General features: G+C 52.3%; 3 protein-coding genes across 4 annotated transcripts in view; all 3 read left to right on the top strand.

Annotated features, from left to right (window-relative positions):
- LOC137864440 (protocadherin gamma-C5-like) overlaps positions 1-22,931 on the top strand; it is a 186,499-nt gene that overhangs the window by 107,929 nt on the left and 55,639 nt on the right. Inside the window, exon 1 of one of the 2 annotated variants that reach the window (XM_068698535.1) lies at positions 19,144-21,703. The exons of the other annotated variant lie outside the window; for it this stretch is intronic. Coding sequence (XP_068554636.1) covers positions 19,277-21,703 — 2,427 coding nt within the window. The 5' untranslated portion in view covers positions 19,144-19,276. Of the gene's footprint in view, positions 1-19,143; positions 21,704-22,931 lie in introns of those variants that run through there. 2 annotated transcript variants of the gene reach the window in all.
- Positions 1,802-7,795, top strand: LOC137864446 (protocadherin gamma-A5-like). The gene has a single exon (XM_068698544.1). The coding sequence runs from the start codon at positions 2,077-2,079 to the stop codon at positions 4,636-4,638; it is 2,562 nt and encodes an 853-aa protein (XP_068554645.1). The 5' UTR covers positions 1,802-2,076; the 3' UTR covers positions 4,639-7,795.
- On the top strand, positions 10,067-14,100 carry LOC137864443 (protocadherin gamma-A5-like). Its single transcript, XM_068698541.1, has one exon. It carries the CDS (start codon positions 11,156-11,158, stop codon positions 13,796-13,798), a length of 2,643 nt encoding a protein of 880 aa, XP_068554642.1. The 5' UTR covers positions 10,067-11,155; the 3' UTR covers positions 13,799-14,100.

Genomic DNA, 22,931 nt, shown 5'->3' on the forward strand with positions numbered 1-22,931 from the left:
AGGATGTTGTCTGTGGTGCAGATAAAGTCTGTGAGTGCAGAGCACAGAGGTTGAGAGGCAGGCATAAAGACTGGAAAATATCTGGGTCAATGTGACTTTGAATGGGGTATGCTTTGGTTTCATACCTGATGGCAAGGCCCGCACCATTTCTGTTCTGATCATGGTGTCCCTGTCCTTAGAGGCAATGATGCTTTGCTGAGAGTAAACTATTTGGCAAAAAGTGCCTATATAGTGGAGGTCTCTGAGGTGAAAGGGTGCAGCTGGAGTCACCACCCTGTATGAAGGTGAAAGCAAAGAAGAGCATAAAGGTGTTGTGGGAACCGGTGTATTCTGGAAATGCTTAACTAGAGTTGCAACTGATCCCAAGTACTGCTGTTGTCTTACAGCTGCCTGTACCCCTGTATGCTTGTCTCCCATGAGGCTTTGTTCCCTTCCCACCAAGTGTCATGGCATTTTCTTCAGGTGTATGGGTAGGTATTTATTTGGAAATTAAATTGAAATCAAAACATGGCCAGAATCTAGAATCAGAAGTAACTGAGAGAGCTGTGCTACTGCTTTGCATGAATGAAACTGTAGAGAAGACAGGCATGATTTCCTACCAATTGCTGCCTTAAATTAATAGCACAATGTCGTGAAGCACTGCATACAACCATCATGTCTGATCCTCCAGTGCCATGCTGGCTAGACAAAGTTACATGGTAGAAACTGGTGTGGAGTGCTTAATGCCCAATGCCAGCTATCTGTGATGCTGGCAGCACCAGGAGAACTGGTGACAGAAGGCCTGCCTGTCTGTCTGATGTACTACGGTCTGTAGTTCTGGCTGTGCAGAAGGAACTATTACCAAGAAATGTGAATGCTTACTATGTAGAATGAGACCCACTTATTCTGCATGACATGATCAGGAAAATACGATTGATATTTATTACTGGAGAGATTTCCTGGTCTAACTTTTGCTTTTTATGTAATGAATGTACTAATACGTGTTAGATAAGGGATGCCAAGTTCAGCCCCCATCTTACAACTGCAAGACACTACAATACCCTTGCGTGGCCATGTATCATGAGTCTTTGCTACCTTCACAGTGAATGCCTGGGGTTTTTTATTTGGTGTATGGATAGACATTTTTTCTGGAAATCCATTTAAGTGAATGACAGTTAGAAAAGAATCATCAGCTCTTGTGGTCTCCAAGACTGCATTTATAGTGGGCGAAAATGATCAGTGATGAGTGCTCCAGCATGTTTACTCTATAGCAGGGATGTGGAGTGCATGCACAGACTGCTCAGAGAGCTGAGGGGGGTTACTGGTTGCTTGCTGATGCACCCTTACAGGGAGAACTGTATTATATAGTTGTTGACATTGAAACAACAGCACAGATTACAACGAAACTGAATTAGGTGCTCATAAATTGTTGGAAAGCCGAGGAAGCTTTAAACCAAGAAGGAAGGCAAGAATGACATTTGAAATTCGTGGAGTACACAATATTTCTGCAATAGTAAGTTGAGACTAACCACTATTAACAGGATGAATTAACAAAAAAAAATAAATCTAGTTCCCATGAGTAAAAACGAAGACAGCGAGAGGAACACCCTGCATTCACTCTGCTCCTAAAGGCCCAAAAGACCTGAACGCATTCGATCTTTTCCTCGAAGAAAAGAAGGCAAACGCACCGGCGCTGGGCCGTGTCGCAGGGGAATGTGCCGAGGCGCCGTGTCCGTGGGGACCGAGGGTGTCCGCGGAAGAGGCAGGGCGGCGGCGTTCGCTGTGAGCCGTGCGTGCAGTGCCGGGCGAAGACTGCGGGCGCCGCTGTTCACCACGGAGGAGAGGAGAGGAAGGAGCGGAGCGCTGCAGCCAGCCCCGCCCGCTGCGGCCAGGCTCGCTCGCTCGCTGTGTCGGCGGCCGGATGGGCTGCGAGCGGCCCCGCGGTGCGGAGCCGAATTTCACCGAGGCAGAGGGGACGGCAAGAGCGGACGGAAGCGGGACCGGAGCCGAAGCGGGAGCCAGAGCCGCAAGCGAAGAGTCGGGTCGGCGGCGGGGACCTGTCGGCGAGCGTCCGGTGGTGGCGAGGCAGTGGCGGAGATGTGCACGGCGAGACAAGGGCGCTGGGGCCGGAGGCAGCGAGCGCTGCTGTGCTGCGTGTTTGTGACGGCATGGGAGGCGGTGTGGGGACAGCTGCGCTACTCGGTGCCCGAGGAGCTGCCCAAGGGCTCTTTCGTGGGCGACGTGGCCAAGGACCTGGCGCTGCAGCCGGCGGCGCTCCGCGACCGCGGCGCCCGAGTGGTGTCGGCAGATAGGACGCAGTATTTCACTCTGCATGCGAACAGCGGCCACCTGGTGACGGCGGAGAGGCTAGATAGAGAACAGCTGTGCGAGGGCGTGCAGCGATGCGTGCTGCGCTGTGAGGTGATCGTGGAGGGCGACATGAAGGTTTACAGGATCGAAGTGGAAATCACGGACATTAACGACAACGCACCTAGTTTCGGAGAGACTGAAAATGAACTGAGAATAAGCGAGATGACTGCTCCTGGATCGCCCTTCCCTCTGGCCGTGGCACACGACCCGGATTTAGGAAGGAATTCTTTGCAGAGCTACAAGCTGAGCGGCGACGAGCACTTCTCGCTGTCTGTGCAGGTGGGAGCCGACGGCGAGAAGCGTCCCGAGCTGGTGCTGGCCAAGGCGCTGGACCGGGAGGAGGCGGCGTTTCACGAGCTGGTGCTGAGGGCGAGCGACGGCGGCGAGCCGGCACGGACGGGCACGGCGCGCATCCGCGTGTCTGTGCTGGACGCCAACGACAACGCGCCCGTGTTCAGCCAGGCGGTGTACGCGGTGCGCGTGCCCGAAGACGTGCCCGTGGACTCCACCCTGCTCACCCTCACGGCCACCGACGCCGACGAGGGACTCAACGGCGATGTGAAATACTCATTTAAAGGGATTTCCACGAAATTCTCGAAGATCTTCCACCTGGATGCCGAGACGGGATCGATCAGGCTGTTAAGGAGCCTGGACTTCGAGGAAGGCGCCTCCTACGAAATGGAGGTGCAGGTACACGATGGCGGTGGTCTTTTCGACACAGCTACAATCTCGATCTCGGTGAGCGACGTAAACGACAACGCGCCCGAGATTTCGGTGCGGTCGGCGCTGAGCGAGATCTCGGAGGACGCGCCGCCGGGGACGGTGGTGGCCCTGCTGCACGTGCAGGACCGCGACTCGGGCGCCAACGGCGAGGTGCGGTGCAGCATCGCGGAGAGCGTCCCGTTCCGCCTGGAGCGGGAGCTGGACAATTACTACAGCGTGGTGACGTCGCGGGAGCTGGACCGGGAGGAGGTGTCGGAGTACAACGTGACGGTGTGGGCGTCGGACGGCGGGTCGCCGTCGCTGCGGAGCAGCGCGGTGCTGGCGCTGCGCGTGCTGGACGTGAACGACAACGCGCCGGTGTTCGCGGAGGCGCGCTACAGCGCCCGTCTGCCCGAGAACAACGCCGAGGGCGCGCTGGTGCTGACGGTGCGGGCGTGGGACGCGGACTGGGGGCAGAACGCGCGCGTGCGCTACCGGCTGGCGGAGGGGCGCGTGCGGGGCGCGCCGCTGTCGTCCTACGTGTCGGTGCAGGCGGAGACGGGCGCGCTGTACGCGCTGCGCTCGTTCGACTACGAGGAGGTGCGTGAGGTGGGGCTGTGCGTGCGGGCGGAGGACGGCGGCGCGCCGGCGCTGAGCAGCAACGTGTCGGTGCGGCTGCTGATCGTGGACGAGAACGACAACGCGCCGCAGGTGCTGTACCCGCCGGCGGCGGCGTCGGCGGCGGGCGCGGGCTGGACGGGCGTGGAGCTGGCGCCGCGCTCGGCGGAGCCCGGCGCGCTGGTGGCCAAGGTGGTGGCGGTGGACGCGGACGCGGGGCAAAACGCGTGGCTGTCCTACGAGCTGGCCAAGGCGACGGAGCCGGGGCTGTTCCGCGTGGGGCTGCACAGCGGCGAGGTGCGCACGGCGCGCTCGCCGCTGGCCCGCGACGCGCCCAGGCACAGCCTGGTGGTGGTGGTGAAGGACCAGGGCCGGCCGGCGCTGTCGGCCACGGCCACGCTGACGGTGGTGCTGGCCGAGAGCGTGGCCGAGCTGCTGTCGGAGCTGGGCAGCGCGGCGGCGCCGGCCGAGCCCGGCGGCAGCCTGACGCGCTGGCTGGTGCTGGCCGTGGCGGCCGTGTCGTGCCTCTTCGTCGCCTTCCTGCTGCTGCTGCTGGCGCTGCGCCTGCGGCGCTGGCGCCGCTCGCAGCTGCTGCCGCCGGCCAGCGGCGCCTTGCGCGGCGTGCCGGCCTCGCACTTCGTGGGCATCGACGGCGTCCGCGCCTTCCTGCACTCCTACTCGCACGAGGTGTCGCTCACGGCCGACTCGCGCAAGAGCCAGCGGCGCTGGGCGGCCGACAGCTGCTGCAATACCCTCCCGGCGCGGCCGCCGCCCGACAAGGCCGCGCCGCTGCTCGGGGAAGACGCTGCCGGCGCCCGCGGCGCACCGCCCGACGCCCTCCCGGTGAGTCAGTCGCTCCGGACACCCCGACGCCCTCCGTCTCGGCGCTTGCCTCCCTTCCCGCTCATTGCCTTTCCCTCGGTGTTCTGCTTCCCCTCGCGATGTCCCAGAATGATAAGCCCTTATTAGCTGTTGAGATACAGTTGGAAGGAGAATATTGAGAGTGGTGCAACTGAATGCTGTAAATGTAGAGGAGTGGAGTTGGGACGTTGGTTCTGCATCTGAAGAGAATGTGTGATAAGTGGTGATATTGTTTGTGCACTGCTACGATTTTATTGTGAATGCCAATTTCTGTAGTATATATTAAGTTTGATTTCATAATTTTGACAATGCGTAAAGAATTTTTGACCATTTGATCCTGGTTTTACTGTCCTGAAAGGCAACGCTAATCCTCTGATGCCAAAATGTTCTGTACAAAAGCTGTGTATGCAGAGGTATGATTCCTTAGTATAATATCTTCTAATACCTGTGAGAATCCTCGTTAGTCTACCGCTATCTGCATTGGGGTGTAGTGTTTCTTCCTAGTTGTAATTCCATTTTCAAGCCTTTGTTTGTAGGAAGGTTGTGCTTCATATTTCCCTTTTTTGAGAGGACTTTTACATTTGAAAATGCAAAGTTTGTATTGCAGCAAATCCTTCTCTCCCTTGAGAACGTCTTATAAGCCATCTGGAGACAAGATATTGTGTATAAGGTAAACCAATTGCTCACTAGACTTGTCATGAGAAACGGCCCCATAGTAAGTCATTTACATTTATAGTTTCATTTTCATTTGAGATAAGCAGGGCACAGCATGGAAAAACTGATGAGAGTCGATGAGCTTGTCCTCCTATGATGTCCGTACTGTACAGTGCAGAGGAAGACTTAAGACCTGAGCCACTTCTTGGTGCTCTAGGGAGGTGTTTTCCTGAATGCAGAGAAGACCATGCAGTCTGTTCTGTGAATTTCTCTACCACACTTTCTCTTTTAGTGCTTTTTTTGCTTGTCTGATGCAACTTTTCCTAGTCTTTTGTCTACCTGGGTAGGCTGAGTTTTGAGTAACAGCATAGCTGTGTTGAGGAATGTGATATGCTTTCATGAGCCCCGCTCTGGTGACAAAATAGATGGAATTTTCCTTTCCACGTTAGAATATGTGGAAGGCAAGATGCATCTTTCCCTTAACCCATTCAGCACTCACTATTCTTGGTAACAGCAAATTATGATAGTGAATTCTAATAATAAATGAGAATGCCTGCACGGTGTTTTAGTGGATTGGGATGGTCTTGAAACAATATTCAAGTACCTCATGTTTCACTTAGCTGCTTTTCCTTTCTACTCTGTGCAACTGTTCTCTTGCTGCATGAAGATGGGTTGAGCAGAGAAATGTCTATATATTCTTCTGTGCTGCTGTTTCAGTGTGTGTGGTGGAATAATGCCCTGGGTAACGTGTCTTTTTATGCTTTAATTTGTTTTGCATAATATTTGACTAGGATTGAAAATGTTGCGTGACATGTGAGATTGGATTCCTGTCCTATTTTCTTGTTCCTTTTCTGTCTTTTTCACGTTTTTGCTTTGTTTGTTGTCAGTGATAAAATGCCAGAGAACCCTGAAAAGACTGGAAGATCTAATTGAGTTATAGGAGTGGGAGAGCTGTTTCCATTCCCAGTGTGACTGTTTAGTGCTGTCAGGACAGTCTTTAATATCCTCATGTTTCCTTAAAATGTCACTGGATGAAATGCTCTTGCCAGTGGCCTCCATATGGCTAGAACTTGGATGTTGTGAGTGGTGCAAATGAATGCTGTGAATGCAGAGCTAAGATGGTGTGTGGAATTTTGGTTCGTTTGTTTCTTTTTGGTTTTATTGTGTTGTTGTTGTTGTTGTTTGTTTGTTTGTTTTTGTTTTTTGAATGTGAAAAACCAGTAGCTTAGCAGTGATATTGTTCAGTCAAAGGTTTGACTTCCTAATTTGTGCCAATTCCTGCAGCATTTATGCACCATTTTATCCTGTTTTTCTTGCCCTGAAAGGCTACTTTAATTCTCTGGTAATAAAATGCATTGCAGAAAAACTGTGCATGTGGTGTGATGATGCCTGTGTATTATGGCTTATAATACCTGTGAGAATCCTCATTACTTCACTCCTGTTTATTGTAACTCTGTGCCAAAGTGTTTCTTCATAGCTATAATTCCATTTTCAGGTCTTTTTTTTCAGGGAGGTTGTGCTTCATATTTTCCTTTTCTGGCTAGGGCTTTTATATTTGCAAATGCGACATTTGAATTGCAGAAAATATTTATCTTCTTTGAGAAGGTCCTGTCAGCCACCAGACAACAAAATTTTGTGTATAATGGGAAGAAATAGAAGCTGTATGGTTTTAGTGGAAGAGGCATGTCTCTGTGGAACAACAATTACACTTAAAGCAGAGGGACATTTCATTACTGCTGTATTTACGAAGACCCAGTCTTTGTTGCAGAAAGAATCCTCTCTGTCCCTTATCTCTTTAGGAGGCTTTAGATACTTGCAGAGTAATGTAGCTCTCTTCATGTTATACTTTGAAGGTGTGCTTGTACATGGTGCCTGAGATCGGGAAAAGGTTTGTTGAACTTTTCCTTTGGTGAGATTTGCTTGCAAATTGTGATGGTGAAAGAAAAGCATTGAAGTTATGAAGGTTTGATTTGACGTGTTGGGGGAATTTTGTGTGAGAAGTTGTAGAAAGGCTGGTGGTGCTTTCTCTGCTTGTTTTAGCTATTCAATTCCCCAGAAAGCTGTGGCTTATGCTCTTTGAAGTCTGTCTGCTCAATAGCTTTTGCCTGAGAAATGTTATTGAGGTTTCTGGGATCTTTGGGAGAGCTTTCTTGAGAATTCATCCCCTACTCTCTACCTTATGTGGTCAGCTACTGATGCAGGAAGAACGGCTGAAAGCAGAAAAGACACCAGTATGGTCAGATTATGCTCCATTTTATTACCTGAATAGCCTGACTCTTATAGTGAACTTAACAGGGTTGGATAGTGTCTCACACAAGATTATTGGTCAAAAGCACGCAGAGAAACAAGTACAAGAAAACAACCCCATTGTGATTAGCAGTCATGTAGACCATGTCCTTGAAGTCAGCTGCTGGCAACAATATTTCTCTAAAGTCCTCATTTGGGCGATGTTGGAACACTGTCATGGGAACTTCTCGTAGTCGTTCCTGGTATCTTGGTTTGTTCAGTTCCAGCAAGCCATGGGATCTTTACTGTTTCAAAAATCCCTCAATATACTACTATGAATACTGAAAAATATCTAAATATAAAAAAAATAAAAAATCAATGTGTATAAACTAGGTGCATAACATTTATTTTCTTCACAATGTTAGGTCATGTTAATGTAGTGGAAAGAAATGTCTTTAGGGCTGTCCAAGGTATAGTCTCTGTGCACGTTGTGAGGAAGTGGGCTGGGCAATTGGTCTTTTAATGAAGTCCTTCTGCCTGTTATGAATAGGGAAGGCAAACATAAGAGCCGTGAGTAGCTTGAGAATTCTTTGTGTGTGACGTTCTCTTGGTAGAAAGAGGATCCTTTGAACCCTGACCTCTCAAGAATGGAGCTGGAAGTGGCTTTGATAACAGATGTGCAATGACAACAGCTGTGTTCCTAGTATCCTGGAATCCTTTAGGTTGGAAAAGAGCTCTTAGATCATCTAGCCCAACATTTACCCTAGCACTGCCAAGTCTACTTTTAAACCACATCACTAAGCTCTCCATCTACACACCTCTGAAGACCTCCAATATTGGTGACTCAACTACATCGATGGGCAGCCTTGCTGAATATTCTACAACTTCTTCAGTGAAACACATTTTCCTAATAGCCAATGTAAACCTCCACTGCAGCAATCTGAGGCCATCTCCTATTGTTTTATCACATGGTTCCTGGCAACAGGCTGATTCCCACTTTGCTGTAGCCCCCCTTTAAGGTAATTGTAGAACACGATAAGATCTGCCCTGAACCTCCTTTGCTGTAGACTAAACAACCCCATCTCCATCAGCCGCTCCTAATGAGACCTGTCCTCTAGACCCTTCAACAGCTCCGTTGTCCTGCTTCGACCTGCTTCAGCACCTCAATAACCTTCCTGTAGTGAGGGGTCCAAAACTGATCACAGTATTTGAGGTGCAGCCTCACGAGAGCCGAGTACAGAGGGACAATTGCTTTCATAGTCCTGCTGGCCAGACTATTTCTGATACAAGTCCAGATGCTGCTGGATCTTTTGGCCACACTGCTAGCTATTGACCGATACTCGGAGGTGGCTTTCAGCCAGCCAGCTTTTGAGCCAGTCTTCTTTCCCCAGTCTGTAGCACTGCATGGGATTGCTGTGACCCAAACAAAGGACCCATCTCTTAGCCTTCTGGCCCCATAGACTTGCATATGTCTAAGTAGTTATCAGGTTGCTGACCCTTTTCTCGTGGATTCTGAGGTCTTCATTCTGCTTCCTGTCCCTATCTAGCAGGTAGTCAGGGGATGGGGTACCCAGAGAAAAATAGGTCTTGTTGCTAAAAACTGACACCAAGACCACATTAGGGAGATCATCTCTTGTCACTGTGTTTCCCCTCCACATCCAATAACGGATGGAGCTTGTCTTTGGTCCTCCTTTTCTTGTTTATGTATTCATAAAATCATTTTTGATGTCTCTAAGACCAATAGCCAGCTTGAGCTCCGGCTGGGCATTGGCACTTCTAATTTTCACCGCACACAGCCTCAAATATCTCCTGAGTAATGGAAGTACATCTCTTGAATTTCATACTATCTAATGTTGAGGCAGATTTTTTTAAAAAATATCTGTAGAGTGACAGTGAAGTCCTTCATTTGTGCAATTTTCACAGTTTTGCCTTGTTTTCTGTTAACTGGGCTTGAATGTTGCAGAGACCCCTAAAACGACTGGAAGATCTACTAGAAAAGAACTACTTTGATATATCTCTCTTTCAGTGTCAGAGAATTATAGGTGTCAGAGAATTATATGCCATTTTCCTTCTGCTCTCACCTATGATGAGAAGTAGGATGTTGTCCATAATGCAGATAAAGACTGTGACTGCAGAGTAGAAAGGGTAATAGGCAGGCTTAGAGCCTGGAAATTAGTTGGATCAGTGTGTCTTTGGTTGGGGAATGCTTTGGTTTCATGCCTGATGCCAAGGGCTATGCCATTTCTGTTCTGATCATGGTGTCCCTGTCTTTAGAGGCAATGATGTTTCCCTGGGAATAAAGTATTTGGCAGAAAGTGCCTATGGAGTAGAAGTCTCTGAGGTGAAAGGGTGCAAACTGGAGTCACCACCATTTATGAAGGTGAAGTCAAAGAAGAGCAGAAGGGTACTGTGGGAGCAGGTGTTCCGTGAAAGTAATAATCTAGGGCTGTAACTGATGCCAAGTACTGATGTAATAACCATTAGCCATGAATGTGAATGCTGACTGTGTAGAATGAGTTCCAGTTATTTAGCATGACAGAATGAGAAAAATATGATTGATGCTTAAATACTACAGATATTTCATGGTCTTCGTTGGCTTTTTTTCTCAAATGAATGTATTGGACGTGTTTGATAAGTGATGTCAAATTTTGCCCTCATCTTACACCTCTGAGTACACTGGCTTGCTCGTGTCCCATGGTTCTCTGATACGTTCAAAGTGAATGCCCTGGGGTTTTCTTCTTTTTTATGGGTAGGCATTTTTCTGGAAAACCGTTTAAGTGAATGGAAGCTAGAAAAGCAACTTCTGCTGTTGTGATCTCCTGGACTGCATTTATAGTGGGGGAAATTGATCAGAGAGTGCCCAGACTGCTTCGCTAAATAACAGGGATGTGGAGTGAGTGCCCAGGCTTCTCAGAGTACTGAAGGCACCTGTTGATTCCTTGATGTTGCACATGTCCAGCGAGAACTGTTTTATATCAGTTGTTGACAATGGAACGACGGCACAAATTATCAACGAATGTAAGATTTAAATGAATATAAATTGTTGGAGAGACGAGGAAAAAGACAAGACGGACTGCAGAAACGGTCTCTGCAATTCCTTGACGTGACTGTCCTGCACACATGGTGTAAGGGCGATAATTACTTTGAGGTCAAATTAAAACGTATAATTTTACCTGCCATGCAGTAGAATTAAGACATGAAGAAGAGGACACTACCTTCATTGTGATCATGACCACGCTGAAGACCAGAATGAATTCGATCTTCTACTCGGAGAAGTCGTTCCGGAAGCAAACGCATCGACTCAAGGTCGTGTCGCTGGGGAATGTGCCGTGGCGCCGTGTCCGCGGGGACCGAAGGTTTCCGCGGAAGAGGCAGGGCGGCGGCGTTCGCTGTCAGCCGTGCGTGCAGTGCCGGGCGAAGGCTGCGGGCGCCGCTGTTCACCACGGAGGAGAGGAGAGGAAGGAGCGGAGCGCTGCAGCCAGCCCCGCCCGCTGCGGCCCGGCTCGCTCGCTCGCTCGCTGTATCGGCGGCCGTGAGGGCTGCGAGCGGCCCCGCGGTACGGAGCCGAGCTACATAGAGGTCCAGCGAGGCGGAGGGGCTGGCGATAGCGGACGGCGGCGAGGCCGGTACCGGAAAAGGGAAACGGAGCAGGAGCCGGAGAAGGAGTCTGATCCGAAGCCCTAAGCGAAGAGTCGAGCGGCGGAGCTGTCCGCGGGCGTCCGGTGGCGGCGGGGCCGTGTCGGAGATGTGCACGGCGAGACAAGGGCGCTGGGGCCGGAGGCAGCGAGCGCTGCTGTGCTGCGTGTTGGTGGCGGCGTGGGAGGCGGCGTGGGGACAGCTGCGCTACTCGGTGCCCGAGGAGCTGCCCAAGGGCTCTTTCGTGGGCGACGTGGCCAAGGACCTGGCGCTGCAGCCGGCGGCGCTCCGCGACCGCGGCGCCCGAGTGGTGTCGGCAGATAGGACGCAGTATTTTGCTCTGCATGCGAACAGCGGCCACCTGGTGACGGCGGAGAGGCTAGATAGAGAGCAGCTGTGCGATGGCGTGCAGCGATGCGTGCTGCGCTGTGAGGTGATAGTGGAGGGCGAGATGAAGGTTTACGAGATCGAAGTGGAAATCACGGACATTAACGACAACGCCCCCACCTTTAGCGAAATTCAGATTGAGGAAACGCTGAGCGAGACGACGGGACTCGGGACGCGTCTGCCCCTATCTAAGGCTCACGACCCGGACGTGGGAGTGAATTCCCTGCAGAGCTACGAGCTGAGCGGCGACGAGCACTTCTCGCTGTCCGTGCAGGTGGGAACCGACGGCGAGAAGAGTCCCGAGCTGGTGCTGGCCAAGGCGCTGGACCGGGAGGAGGCGGCGTTTCATGAACTGGTGCTGAGGGCGAGCGACGGCGGCGAGCCGGCACGGACGGGCACGGCGCGCATCCGCGTGTCTGTGCTGGACGCCAACGACAACGCGCCCGTGTTCAGCCAGGCGGTGTACGCGGTGCGCGTGCCCGAGGATGTGCCCGTGGGCTCCACGCTCCTCACCCTCACGGCCACCGACGCCGACGAGGGAATCAACGGTGATGTGAAATACTCGCTTAAGAAAATAAGTGAAAAAGCCTCGAAGATCTTTCACCTGGATCCCGAGACAGGATCGATCAGGCTTATGAGGACTCTAGATTTTGAAGAAAGCGACTCCTATGAACTCGGGGTTCAGGCACGGGATAGCGGGGAGCTTTTCGACACGGCTACGGTCTCGATTTCGGTGACAGACGTGAACGACAACGCGCCCGAGATTTCGGTGCGGTCGGCGCTGAGCGAGATCTCGGAGGACGTGCCGCCGGGGACGGTGGTGGCCCTGCTGCACGTGCAGGACCGCGACTCGGGCGCCAACGGCGAGGTGCGGTGCTCGCTGGTCGGCGACGTGCCGTTCCGTCTGCGGAGCTCGGTGGGCAGCTACTACAGCGTGGTGACGGCGCGGGAGCTGGACCGGGAGGAGGTGTCGGAGTACAACGTGACGGTGTGGGCGTCGGACGGCGGGTCGCCGTCGCTGCGGAGCAGCGCGGTGCTGGCGCTGCGCGTGCTGGACGTGAACGACAACGCGCCGGTGTTCGCGGAGGCGCGCTACAGCGCCCGTCTGCCCGAGAACAACGCCGAGGGCGCGCTGGTGCTGACGGTGCGGGCGTGGGACGCGGACTGGGGGCAGAACGCGCGCGTGCGCTACCGGCTGGCGGAGGGGCGCGTGCGGGGCGCGCCGCTGTCGTCCTACGTGTCGGTGCAGGCGGAGACGGGCGCGCTGTACGCGCTGCGCTCGTTCGACTACGAGGAGGTGCGCGAGGTGGGGCTGTGGGTGCGGGCGGAGGACGGCGGCGCGCCGGCGCTGAGCAGCAACGTGTCGGTGCGGCTGCTGATCGTGGACGAGAACGACAACGCGCCGCAGGTGCTGTACCCGCCGTCGGCGGCGGGCGCGGGCTGGACGGGCGTGGAGCTGGCGCCGCGCTCGGCGGAGCCCGGCGCGCTGGTGGCCAAGGTGGTGGCGGTGGACGCGGACGCGGGGCAGAACGCGTGGCTGTCCTACGAGCTGGCCAAGGCGACGGAGCCGGGGCTGTTCCGCGTGGGGCTGCACAGCGGCGAGGTGCGCACGGCGCGCTCGCCGCTGGCCCGCGACGCGCCCAGGCACAGCCTGGTGGTGGTGGTGAAGGACCAGGGCCGGCCGGCGCTGTCGGCCACGGCCACGCTGACGGTGGTGCTGGCCGAGAGCGTGGCCGAGCTGCTGTCGGAGCTGGGCAGCGCGGCGGCGCCGGCCGAGCCCGGCGGCAGCCTGACGCGCTGGCTGGTGCTGGCCGTGGCGGCCGTGTCGTGCCTCTTCGTCGCCTTCCTGCTGCTGCTGCTGGCGCTGCGCCTGCGGCGCTGGCGCCGCTCGCAGCTGCTGCCGCCGGCCAGCGGCGCCTTGCGCGGCGTGCCGGCCTCGCACTTCGTGGGCATCGACGGCGTCCGCGCCTTCCTGCACTCCTACTCGCACGAGGTGTCGCTCACGGCCGACTCGCGCAAGAGCCAGCGGCGCTGGGCGGCCGACAGCTGCTGCAACACCCTCCCGGCGCGGCCGCCGCCCGACAAGGCCGCGCCGCTGCTCGGGGAAGACGCTGCCGGCGCCCGCGGCGCACCGCCCGACGCCCTCCCGGTGAGTCAGTCGCTCCGGACACCCCGACGCCCTCCCTCTCGGCGCTTGCCTCCCTTCCTGCTCATTGCATTTCCCTCCCCGTTCTGCTTCCCCTTACGATGGTCCAGAATGATAAGCCCTTATTATCTGTTGACATACAGTTCGAAGTTGATTAGTGAGCGTGGTGCAACTGAATGCTGTAAACGTAGAGGAGTGAAGTTGAGATCTTGGTTCTGAATTTGAACAGAATGTGTGATAAGTGGTGATATTGTTTGTGCACTGCTACGATTTTATTGTGAATGCCAATTTCTGTAGTATATATTAAGTTTGATTTCATAATTTTGACAATGCGTAAAGAATTTTTGACCATTTGATCCTGGTTTTACTGTCCTGAAAGGCAACGCTAATCCTCTGATGCCAAAATGTTCTGTACAAAAGCTGTGTATGCAGAGGTATGATTCCTTAGTATAATATCTTCTAATACCTGTGAGAATCCTCGTTAGTCTACCGCTATCTGCATTGGGGTGTAGTGTTTCTTCCTAGTTGTAATTTTCAAGCCTTTGTTTGTAGGAAGGTTGTGCTTCATATTTCCCTTTTTTGAGAGGACTTTTACATTTGAAATTGCAAAGTTTCTATTGCAGCAAATCCTTCTCTCCGTTGAGAAGGTCTTATAAGCCATCTGGAGACAAGATATTGTGTATAAGGTAAACCAATTGCTCACTAGACTTGTCATGAGAAACGGCCCCATAGTAAGTCATTTACATTTATAGTTTCATTTTCATTTGAGATAAGCAGGGCACAGCATGGAAAAACTGATGAGAGTTGATAAGCTTGTCCTCCTATGATGTCCGTACTGTACAGTGCAGAGGAAGGCTTAAGACCTGAGCCACTTCTTGGTGCTCTAGGGAGGTGTTTTCCTGAATGCAGAGAAGACCATGCAGTCTGTCCTGTGAATTTCTCTACCACACTTTCTCTTTGAATGCTTTTTTTGCTTGTCTCATGTAAGTTTTCCGGGTCTTTTGTCTACCTGGGTGGGCTGAGTTTTGAGTAACAGCATAGCTGTGTTGAGGAATGTGATATGCTTTCATGAGCCCCGCTCTGGTGACAAAATAGATGGAATTTTCCTTTCCATGTTAGAATATGTGGAAGGCAGGATGCATCTTTCCATTAACCCATTCAGCACTCACTATTCTCGGTAACAGCAAATTCCAATAGTGAATTCTAATAATGAATGAGAATGCCTGTACAGTGTTTTAGTGGATTGGGATGGTCTTGACACAATATTCAAGGACCTCATGTTTCACTTAGCTGCTTTTCCTTTCTACTCTGTGCAACTGTTCTCTTGCTGCATGAAGATGGGTTGAGCAGAGAAATATCTTTATATTCTTCTGTGCTGCTGTTTCAGTGTGTGTGGTGGAATAATGGCCTGGGTAACGTGTCTTTTTAGGCTTTAATTTGTGCTGCATAATATTTGACTAGGATTGAAAACGTTGCATGAAGTCTGAGATTGGATTCCTGTCCTATTTTCTTGTTCCTTTTCTGTATTTTTCACATTTTTGCTTTATTGTCAATGACAAAATGCCAGAGAACCCTGAAAAGCCTGGAAGATCTGTTTTGATTTATGAGACTGGGAGAGCTGTTTCCATTCCCAGTGTGACTGTTTAGTGCTGTCAGGACAGTCTTTAATATCCTCATGTTTCCTTAAAATGTCACTGGATGAAATGCTCTCTCCAGTGGCCTCCATATGGCTAGAACTTGGATGTTGTGAGTGGTGCAAATGAATGCTCTGAATGCAGAGCAAAAATGGTGAGTGGAATATTTTTTGTTTGTTTGTTTCTGTTTGTTTTTTTTTTGTTTGTTTGTTTGTTTTGTTTGTTTATTTTGTTTTTCTTTTTTTTTTTTTTTTTTTTTTCTTTTTGAATGTGGAAAACTAGTAGCTCAACAGTTATATCGTTCAGTCAAAGGTTTGACTTCATAATGTGCGCCAATTCCTGAAGCATTTATGCAGCATTTTGTTCTGATTTTCTTGCCCTGAAAGGTAAATTTAATTCTCTGGTAATAAAATGCTTTTCAGTAAAACTGTGCATGTGCTGTTATGATGCCTGCGTATTATGGCTTATAATACCTGTGAGAATCCTCATTACTTCACTCCTATTTATTATAACTCTTTGCCAAAGAGTTTCTTCATAGCTATAATTCAATTTTTACATCCTTGTTCCCAAGAATGTTGTGGTTCATATATTCCTTTTCTGGCTCTGGCTTTTATATTTGCAAATGCGGCATTTGAATCGCAGCAAATATTTATGTCCTTTTAGAAGGTCCAGTCAGCCACTGGACGACAAAATTTTATATAAAATGGGAAGCAACAGAAGCTGTATGGTTTTAGTGGAAGAGGCATGTCTCTGTGGAACAACAATTACACTTAAAGCAGAGGGACATTTCGTTACTGCTGTATTTACGAAGACCCAGTCTTTGTTGCAGAAAGAATCCTCTCTGTCCCTTATCCCTTTTTAGGAGGCTTTAGATGCTTGCAGAGAAATGTAGCTCCCTTCGTGGTATACTTTGAAGGTGTGCTTGTACATGGTGCCTGAGATTGGGAAAAGGTTTGTTGAACTTTTCCTTTGGTGAGATTTGCTTGCAAATTCTGACAGTGAAAGAAAAGCATTGATGTTATGAAGGTTTGATTTGACGTGTTGGGGGAATTTTGTGTGAGAAGTTGTAGAAGGGCTGGTGGTCCTTTCTCTGCTTGTTTTAGTTATTCCATTCCCCACAAAGCTGTGGTTTATGCTCTTTGAAGTCTGTCTGCTCAATAGGTTTTGCCTGAGAAATGTTATTGAGGTTCTGGGATCTTTGGGAGAGCTTTCTTGAGAATTCATCCCCTACTCTCTACCTTATGTGGTCTGCTACTGATGCAGGAAGAACAGCCGAAAGCAGAAAAGACACCAGTATGGTCAGATCATGCTCCATTTTTTTACCCAAATAGCCTGACTTTTATAGTGAACTTAACAGGGTTGGATAGTGTCTCACACAAGATTATTGGTCAAAAGCACGCAGAGAAACAACTACAAGAAAACAACCCCACCTGCAAGAAAACAACACCCTTGTGATTAGCAGTCATGTAGAACTTGTCCTTGAAGCCAGCTGCTGGCAACAATATTTCTCTAAATTCCTCATTTGGGCAATGTTGGAACACTGTCATGGGAACTTCTCATAGTCGTTCCTGGTAGCTTGGATTGCTCAGTTGCAGCAAGCCATGGGATCTTTACCGTTCAAAAGGGATTGAGGGATTCAAAAATCCCTCAATATACTACTATGAATACTGAAAAATATCTAAATATATATATATATAAAAAAAAATCAAAGTGTATAAACTAGCTGCGTAACATTTATTTTCTTCACAATGTTAGGTCATGTTAATGTAGTAGAAAGAAATGTCTTTAGAGCTGTCCACGGTATAGTCTCTGTGCACGTTGTGAAGAAGTGGGCTGGGCAATTGGTCTTTTAATGAAGTCCTTCTGCCTGTTATGAATAGGGAAGACAAACCTAAGAGCCGTGAGTAGTTTGAGAATTCTTTGTGTGTGACGTTCTCTTGGTGGAAAGAGGATCCTTTGAACCCTGACCTCTCAAGAATGGAACTAGAAGTGGCTTTGATAACAGATGTGCTATGACAACAGCTGTGTTCATAGAATCCTGGAATCATTTAGGTTGGAAAAGATTTTAGATCATCTAGCCCAACATTTACCCTAGCACTGCCAAGTCTACTGTTAAACCACATCACTAAGCTCTCCATCTACACACCTCTGAAGACCTCCAAGATTGGTGACTCAACTACATCCATGGGCAGCCTTGCTGAATACTTCACAATCTTTTCACTGAAACATGTTTTCTTAATATCCAATGTAAACCAACCTCCACTGCAGCAATCTGAGGCCATTTCCTATTGTTTTATCACATGGTTCTTGGCAACAGGGGGATTCCCACTTTGCTGTAGACCCCCTTTAAGGTGATTGTAGAACACGATAAGATCTGCCCTGAGCCTCCTTTGCTGTAGACTACACAACCGTATCTCCATCAGCCGCTCCTAATGAGACCTGTCCTCTAGACCCTTCAACAGCTCCGTTGCCCTGCTTTGACCTGCTTCAACACCTCAGTAACCTTCCTGTAGTGAGGGGTCCAAAACTGATCATGTATTTGAGGTACAGCCCCTCGAGAGCCGAGTACAGAGGGACAATCACTTCCGTGGTCCTGCTGGCCAGACTATTTCTGATACAAGTCCGGACGCTGCTGTATCTCTTGTCCATACTGCTGGCTATTGACCAATAGTTGGAGGTAGCTTTCGGCCAGCCAGCTTTTGAGCCTGTCTCCTTTTCCCAGTCGGTAGCACTGCATGGGATTGCTGTGACCCAAAGAAAGGACCCGTCACTTAACTTTCTGGCCCCTTAGACTTGCATATGTCTAAGTAGTTTATCAGGTTGCTGACCATTTCCTCGTGGATTATGAGGTCTTCATTCTGCTTCGTGTCCCTATCTACCAGGTAGTCAGGGGATGGGGTACCCAGAGAAAAATAGGTTTTGTCTCTAAAGACTGAGACCAAAACACATTGGGGCGATCATCTCTTGTCACTGTGTTTCCCCTCCACATCCAATAATGGATGGGGCTTGTCTTTGGTCCTCCTTTTCTTGTTTATGTATTTACAAAATCATCTTAGATGTCTTTAAGACCAATAGCCAGCTTGAGCTCCAGCTGGGCTTTGGCCTTTCTGATTTTCACCCCACACAGGCTGAAACATCCGAGTAATGGAAGTACATCCCTTGAATGTCATTCTATCTAATTTTGAGTCAGATTAAAAAAAAAAAAGATCTGCAGAGTGACAGTGAAGTCCTTCATTTGTGCAATTTTCACATTTTTGCCTTGTTTGCTGTGGAGTGGGCCTGAATGTGGCAGAGATCCCTAAAACGACTGGAAGATCTACTAGAAAATCCAAATTATAAATAAATGTCAGGCTTCAATGCATACAAAGTGTTTAAAAGACAAGAAAACGTTAATTTAAGAAGGACTGCTAAAACGATCTCTGAAAGTCCTTAAGGTGAATATCGTTCTGCAAAAAGTTGTAATATTTATAATTAATTTGAGGGCTAATTAACACGAATAATTTTACCTGCCATGCAGTAGAACCAAGATAACAAGAAGAGGCCAATACCTCCATTCTGATCATGACCGCCCTGAAGACCCGAATGCATTCCATCATTTCCTCGTAGAAGAGAAGGCGTAGCAGAAGCAAACGCAACGACTTTGGGCCGTGTCGCAGGGGAATGTGCCGAGGCGCCGCGTCAACGGGGGCCGAAGGTTTCCGCGGAAGAGGCAGGGCGGCGGCGCTCGCTGTGAGCCGTGCGTGCAGTGCCGGGCGAAGGCTGCGGGCGCCGCTGTTCACCACGGAGGAGAGGAGAGGAAGGAGCGGAGCGCTGCAGCCAGCCCCGCCCGCTGCGGCCCGGCTTGCTCGCTCGCTGTGTCGGCGGCCGTGCGAGCTGCGAGCGGCCCCGCGGTACGGCGCCGAGCTACATAGAGGCGGAGGGGACGGCGAGAGCGGGCGGCGGCGAGGCCGGAGCAAGGGAGGGGAACCGGAGGAAGAGTCTGATCCAGAGCCGGAGGCGAAGAGTCGGGTCAGCGGCAGAGACCTCTCGGCGGGCGTCCGGTGGCGGCGCGTCCGTGTCGGAGATGTGCGCGGCGAGAGAAGGGCGCTGGGGCCGGAGGCAGCGAGCGCTGCTGTGCTGCGTGTTGGTGGCGGCGTGGGAGGCGGCGTGGGGACAGCTGCGCTACTCGGTGCCCGAGGAGCTGCCCAAGGGCTCTTTCGTGGGCGACGTGGCCAAGGACCTGGCGCTGCAGCTGGCGGCGCTCCGCGACCGCGGCGCCCGAGTGGTATCAGCAGATAGGATGCGGTATTTCGCACTGCATGCGAACAGCGGCCACCTGGTGACGGCAGAGAGGCTAGATAGAGAGCAGCTGTGCGAAGGCGTGCAGCGATGCGTGCTTCGCTGTGAGGTGATCGTGGAGGGCGAGATGAAGGTTTACGGGATCGAAGTGGAAATCATGGACATTAACGACAACGCACCCAGCTTTGGGGAAGGAGAAAATGAAGTGAGAATGAGCGAGATGACTGCTCCCGCCTCGCGCTTTTCCCTGTCTAAGGCTCACGACCCGGACGTGGGAGTGAATTCCCTGCAGAGCTACGAGCTGAGTGGCGACGAGCACTTCTCGCTGTCCGTGCAGGTGGGAGCCGACGGCGAGAAGCGTCCCGAGCTGGTGCTGGCCAAGGCGCTGGACCGGGAGGAGGCGGCGTTTCACGAACTGGTGCTGAGGGCGATCGACGGCGGCGAGCCGGCACGGACGGGCACGGCGCGCATCCGCGTGTCTGTGCTGGACGCCAACGACAACGCGCCCGTGTTCAGCCAGGCGGTGTACGCGGTGCGCGTGCCAGAGGACGTGCCCGTGGGCTCCACCCTGCTCACCCTCACGGCCACCGACGCCGACGAGGGACTCAATGGCGATGTGAAATATTCATTTAAAGGGATTTCCAAGAAGTTCTCGAGGATCTTCCACCTGGATCCCGAGACGGGATCGATCAGGCTGTTGAGGAATCTGGACTTCGAGGAAGGCAACTCCTACGAAATGGAGTTTGAAGCCAATGACGGCGGCGGCCTTTCCGACAATGCTGTAGTGACAATCTCGGTGACCGACGTGAACGACAATGCGCCCGAGATTTCGGTGCGGTCGGCGCTGAGCGAGATCTCGGAGGACGCGCCGCCGGGGACGGTGGTGGCCCTGCTGCACGTGCAGGACCGCGACTCGGGCGCCAACGGCGAGGTGCGGTGCAGCATCGTGGAGAGCGTCCCGTTCCGCCTGGAGCGGGCGCTGGACAATTACTACAGCGTGGTGACGTCGCGGGAGCTGGACCGGGAGGAGGTGTCGGAGTACAACGTGACGGTGTGGGCGTCGGACGGCGGGTCGCCGTCGCTGCGGAGCAGCGCGGTGCTGGCGCTGCGCGTGCTGGACGTGAACGACAACGCGCCGGTGTTCGCGGAGGCGCGCTACAGCGCCCGTCTGCCCGAGAACAACGCCGAGGGCGCGCTGGTGCTGACGGTGCGGGCGTGGGACGCGGACTGGGGACAGAACGCGCGCGTGCGCTACCGGCTGGCGGAGGGGCGCGTGCGGGGCGCGCCGCTGTCGTCCTACGTGTCGGTGCAGGCGGAGACGGGCGCGCTGTACGCGCTGCGCTCGTTCGACTACGAGGAGGTGCGCGAGGTGGGGCTGTGGGTGCGGGCGGAGGACGGCGGCGCGCCGGCGCTGAGCAGCAACGTGTCGGTGCGGCTGCTGATCGTGGACGAGAACGACAACGCGCCGCAGGTGCTGTACCCGCCGTCGGCGGCGGGCGCGGGCTGGACGGGCGTGGAGCTGGCGCCGCGCTCGGCGGAGCCCGGCGCGCTGGTGGCCAAGGTGGTGGCGGTGGACGCGGACGCGGGGCAGAACGCGTGGCTGTCCTACGAGCTGGCCAAGGCGACGGAGCCGGGGCTGTTCCGCGTGGGGCTGCACAGCGGCGAGGTGCGCACGGCGCGCTCGCCGCTGGCCCGCGACGCGCCCAGGCACAGCCTGGTGGTGGTGGTGAAGGACCAGGGCCGGCCGGCGCTGTCGGCCACGGCCACGCTGACGGTGGTGCTGGCCGAGAGCGTGGCCGAGCTGCTGTCGGAGCTGGGCAGCGCGGCGGCGCCGGCCGAGCCCGGCGGCAGCCTGACGCGCTGGCTGGTGCTGGCCGTGGCGGCCGTGTCGTGCCTCTTCGTCGCCTTCCTGCTGCTGCTGCTGGCGCTGCGCCTGCGGCGCTGGCGCCGCTCGCAGCTGCTGCCGCCGGCCAGCGGCGCCTTGCGCGGCGTGCCGGCCTCGCACTTCGTGGGCATCGACGGCGTCCGCGCCTTCCTGCACTCCTACTCGCACGAGGTGTCGCTCACGGCCGACTCGCGCAAGAGCCAGCGGCGCTGGGCGGCCGACAGCTGCTGCAACACGCTCCCGGCGCGGCCGCCGCCCGACAAGGCCGCGCCGCTGCTCGGGGAAGACGCTGCCGGCGCCCGCGGCGCACCGCCCGACGCCCTCCCGGTGAGTCAGTCGCTCCGGACACCCCGACGCCCTCCGTCTCGGCGCTTGCCTCCCTTCCCGCTCATTGCCTTTCCCTCGGTGTTCTGCTTCCCCTCGCAATGTCCCAGAATGATAAGCCCTTATTAGCTGTTGACATACAGTTGGAAGGAGAATATTGGGAGTGGTGCAAATGAATGCTGTAAATGTAGAGGAGTGGAGTTGGGACGTTGGTTCTGCATCTGAAGAGAATGTGTGATAAGTGGTGATATTGTTTGAGCAGTGGTACGATTTTATTGTGAATGCCAACTTCTGTAGCATATATTAATTTTGATTTTATAATTTTGACAATGCCTGCAGCATTTTTGCACCATTTGATCCTGGTTTTGCTTTCCTGAAAGGCAACGCTAGTCCTCTGATGCCAAAATGTTCTGTACAAAAACTGTGTATGTAGAGGTATGATTCCTTTGTATAATACCTTCTAATACCTGTGAAAATCCTCAGTAGTCTACCCCTATCTGCATTGGGGTGTAGCGTTTCTTCCTAGTTGTAATTCCATTTTCAAGCCTTTGTTTGTAGGAAGGTTGTGCTTCATATTTCCAATTTTGAGAGGACTTTTATATTTGAAAATGCAAAGTTTCTGTTGCAGCAAATCCTTATCTACCTTGCAAAGTTCTTCTAAGCCATCTGGAGACAAGGTGTTGCGTATAAGGGAAACAAGTTGCTCACAAGACTTGTCATGTGAAAAGGCCCCATAGTAAGACAATTACATTTATAGTTTCATTTTCATTTGAGATAAGCAGGGCATGGCATGGAAGAGCTGAAGAGAGTTGATGAGCTTGTCTTGCTATGATGTCCCTACTGTACAGTGCATAGGAAGACTTAAGACCTGAGCCAACTCTTGGTGATCTGGGGAGGTATTTACCTGAATGCAGAGAAGACCATGCAGTCTGTCCTGTGAATTTCTCTACCACACTTTCTCTTTGAATGCTTTTTTTGCTTGTCTGATTTTATCTTTTCCTAGTCTTTTGTCTACCTGGGTAGGCTGAGTTATGAGCATAGCTGTGTTGAGGAATGTGATATGCTTTCATGGGCCCCGCTCTGGTGAGGGAATAGGTGGAATTTTCCTTTCCATGTTAGAATATCTGGAAGGCAAGATGCATCTTTCCATTAACCCATTCAGCACTCACTATTCTCGGTAACAGCAAATTATGATAGTAAATTCTAATAATGAATGAGAATACCTGCACGG

The sequence above is a fragment of the Anas acuta genome, chromosome 14 (genome assembly GCF_963932015.1).
Source record: "Anas acuta chromosome 14, bAnaAcu1.1, whole genome shotgun sequence".
Taxonomy (NCBI): domain Eukaryota; kingdom Metazoa; phylum Chordata; class Aves; order Anseriformes; family Anatidae; genus Anas; species Anas acuta.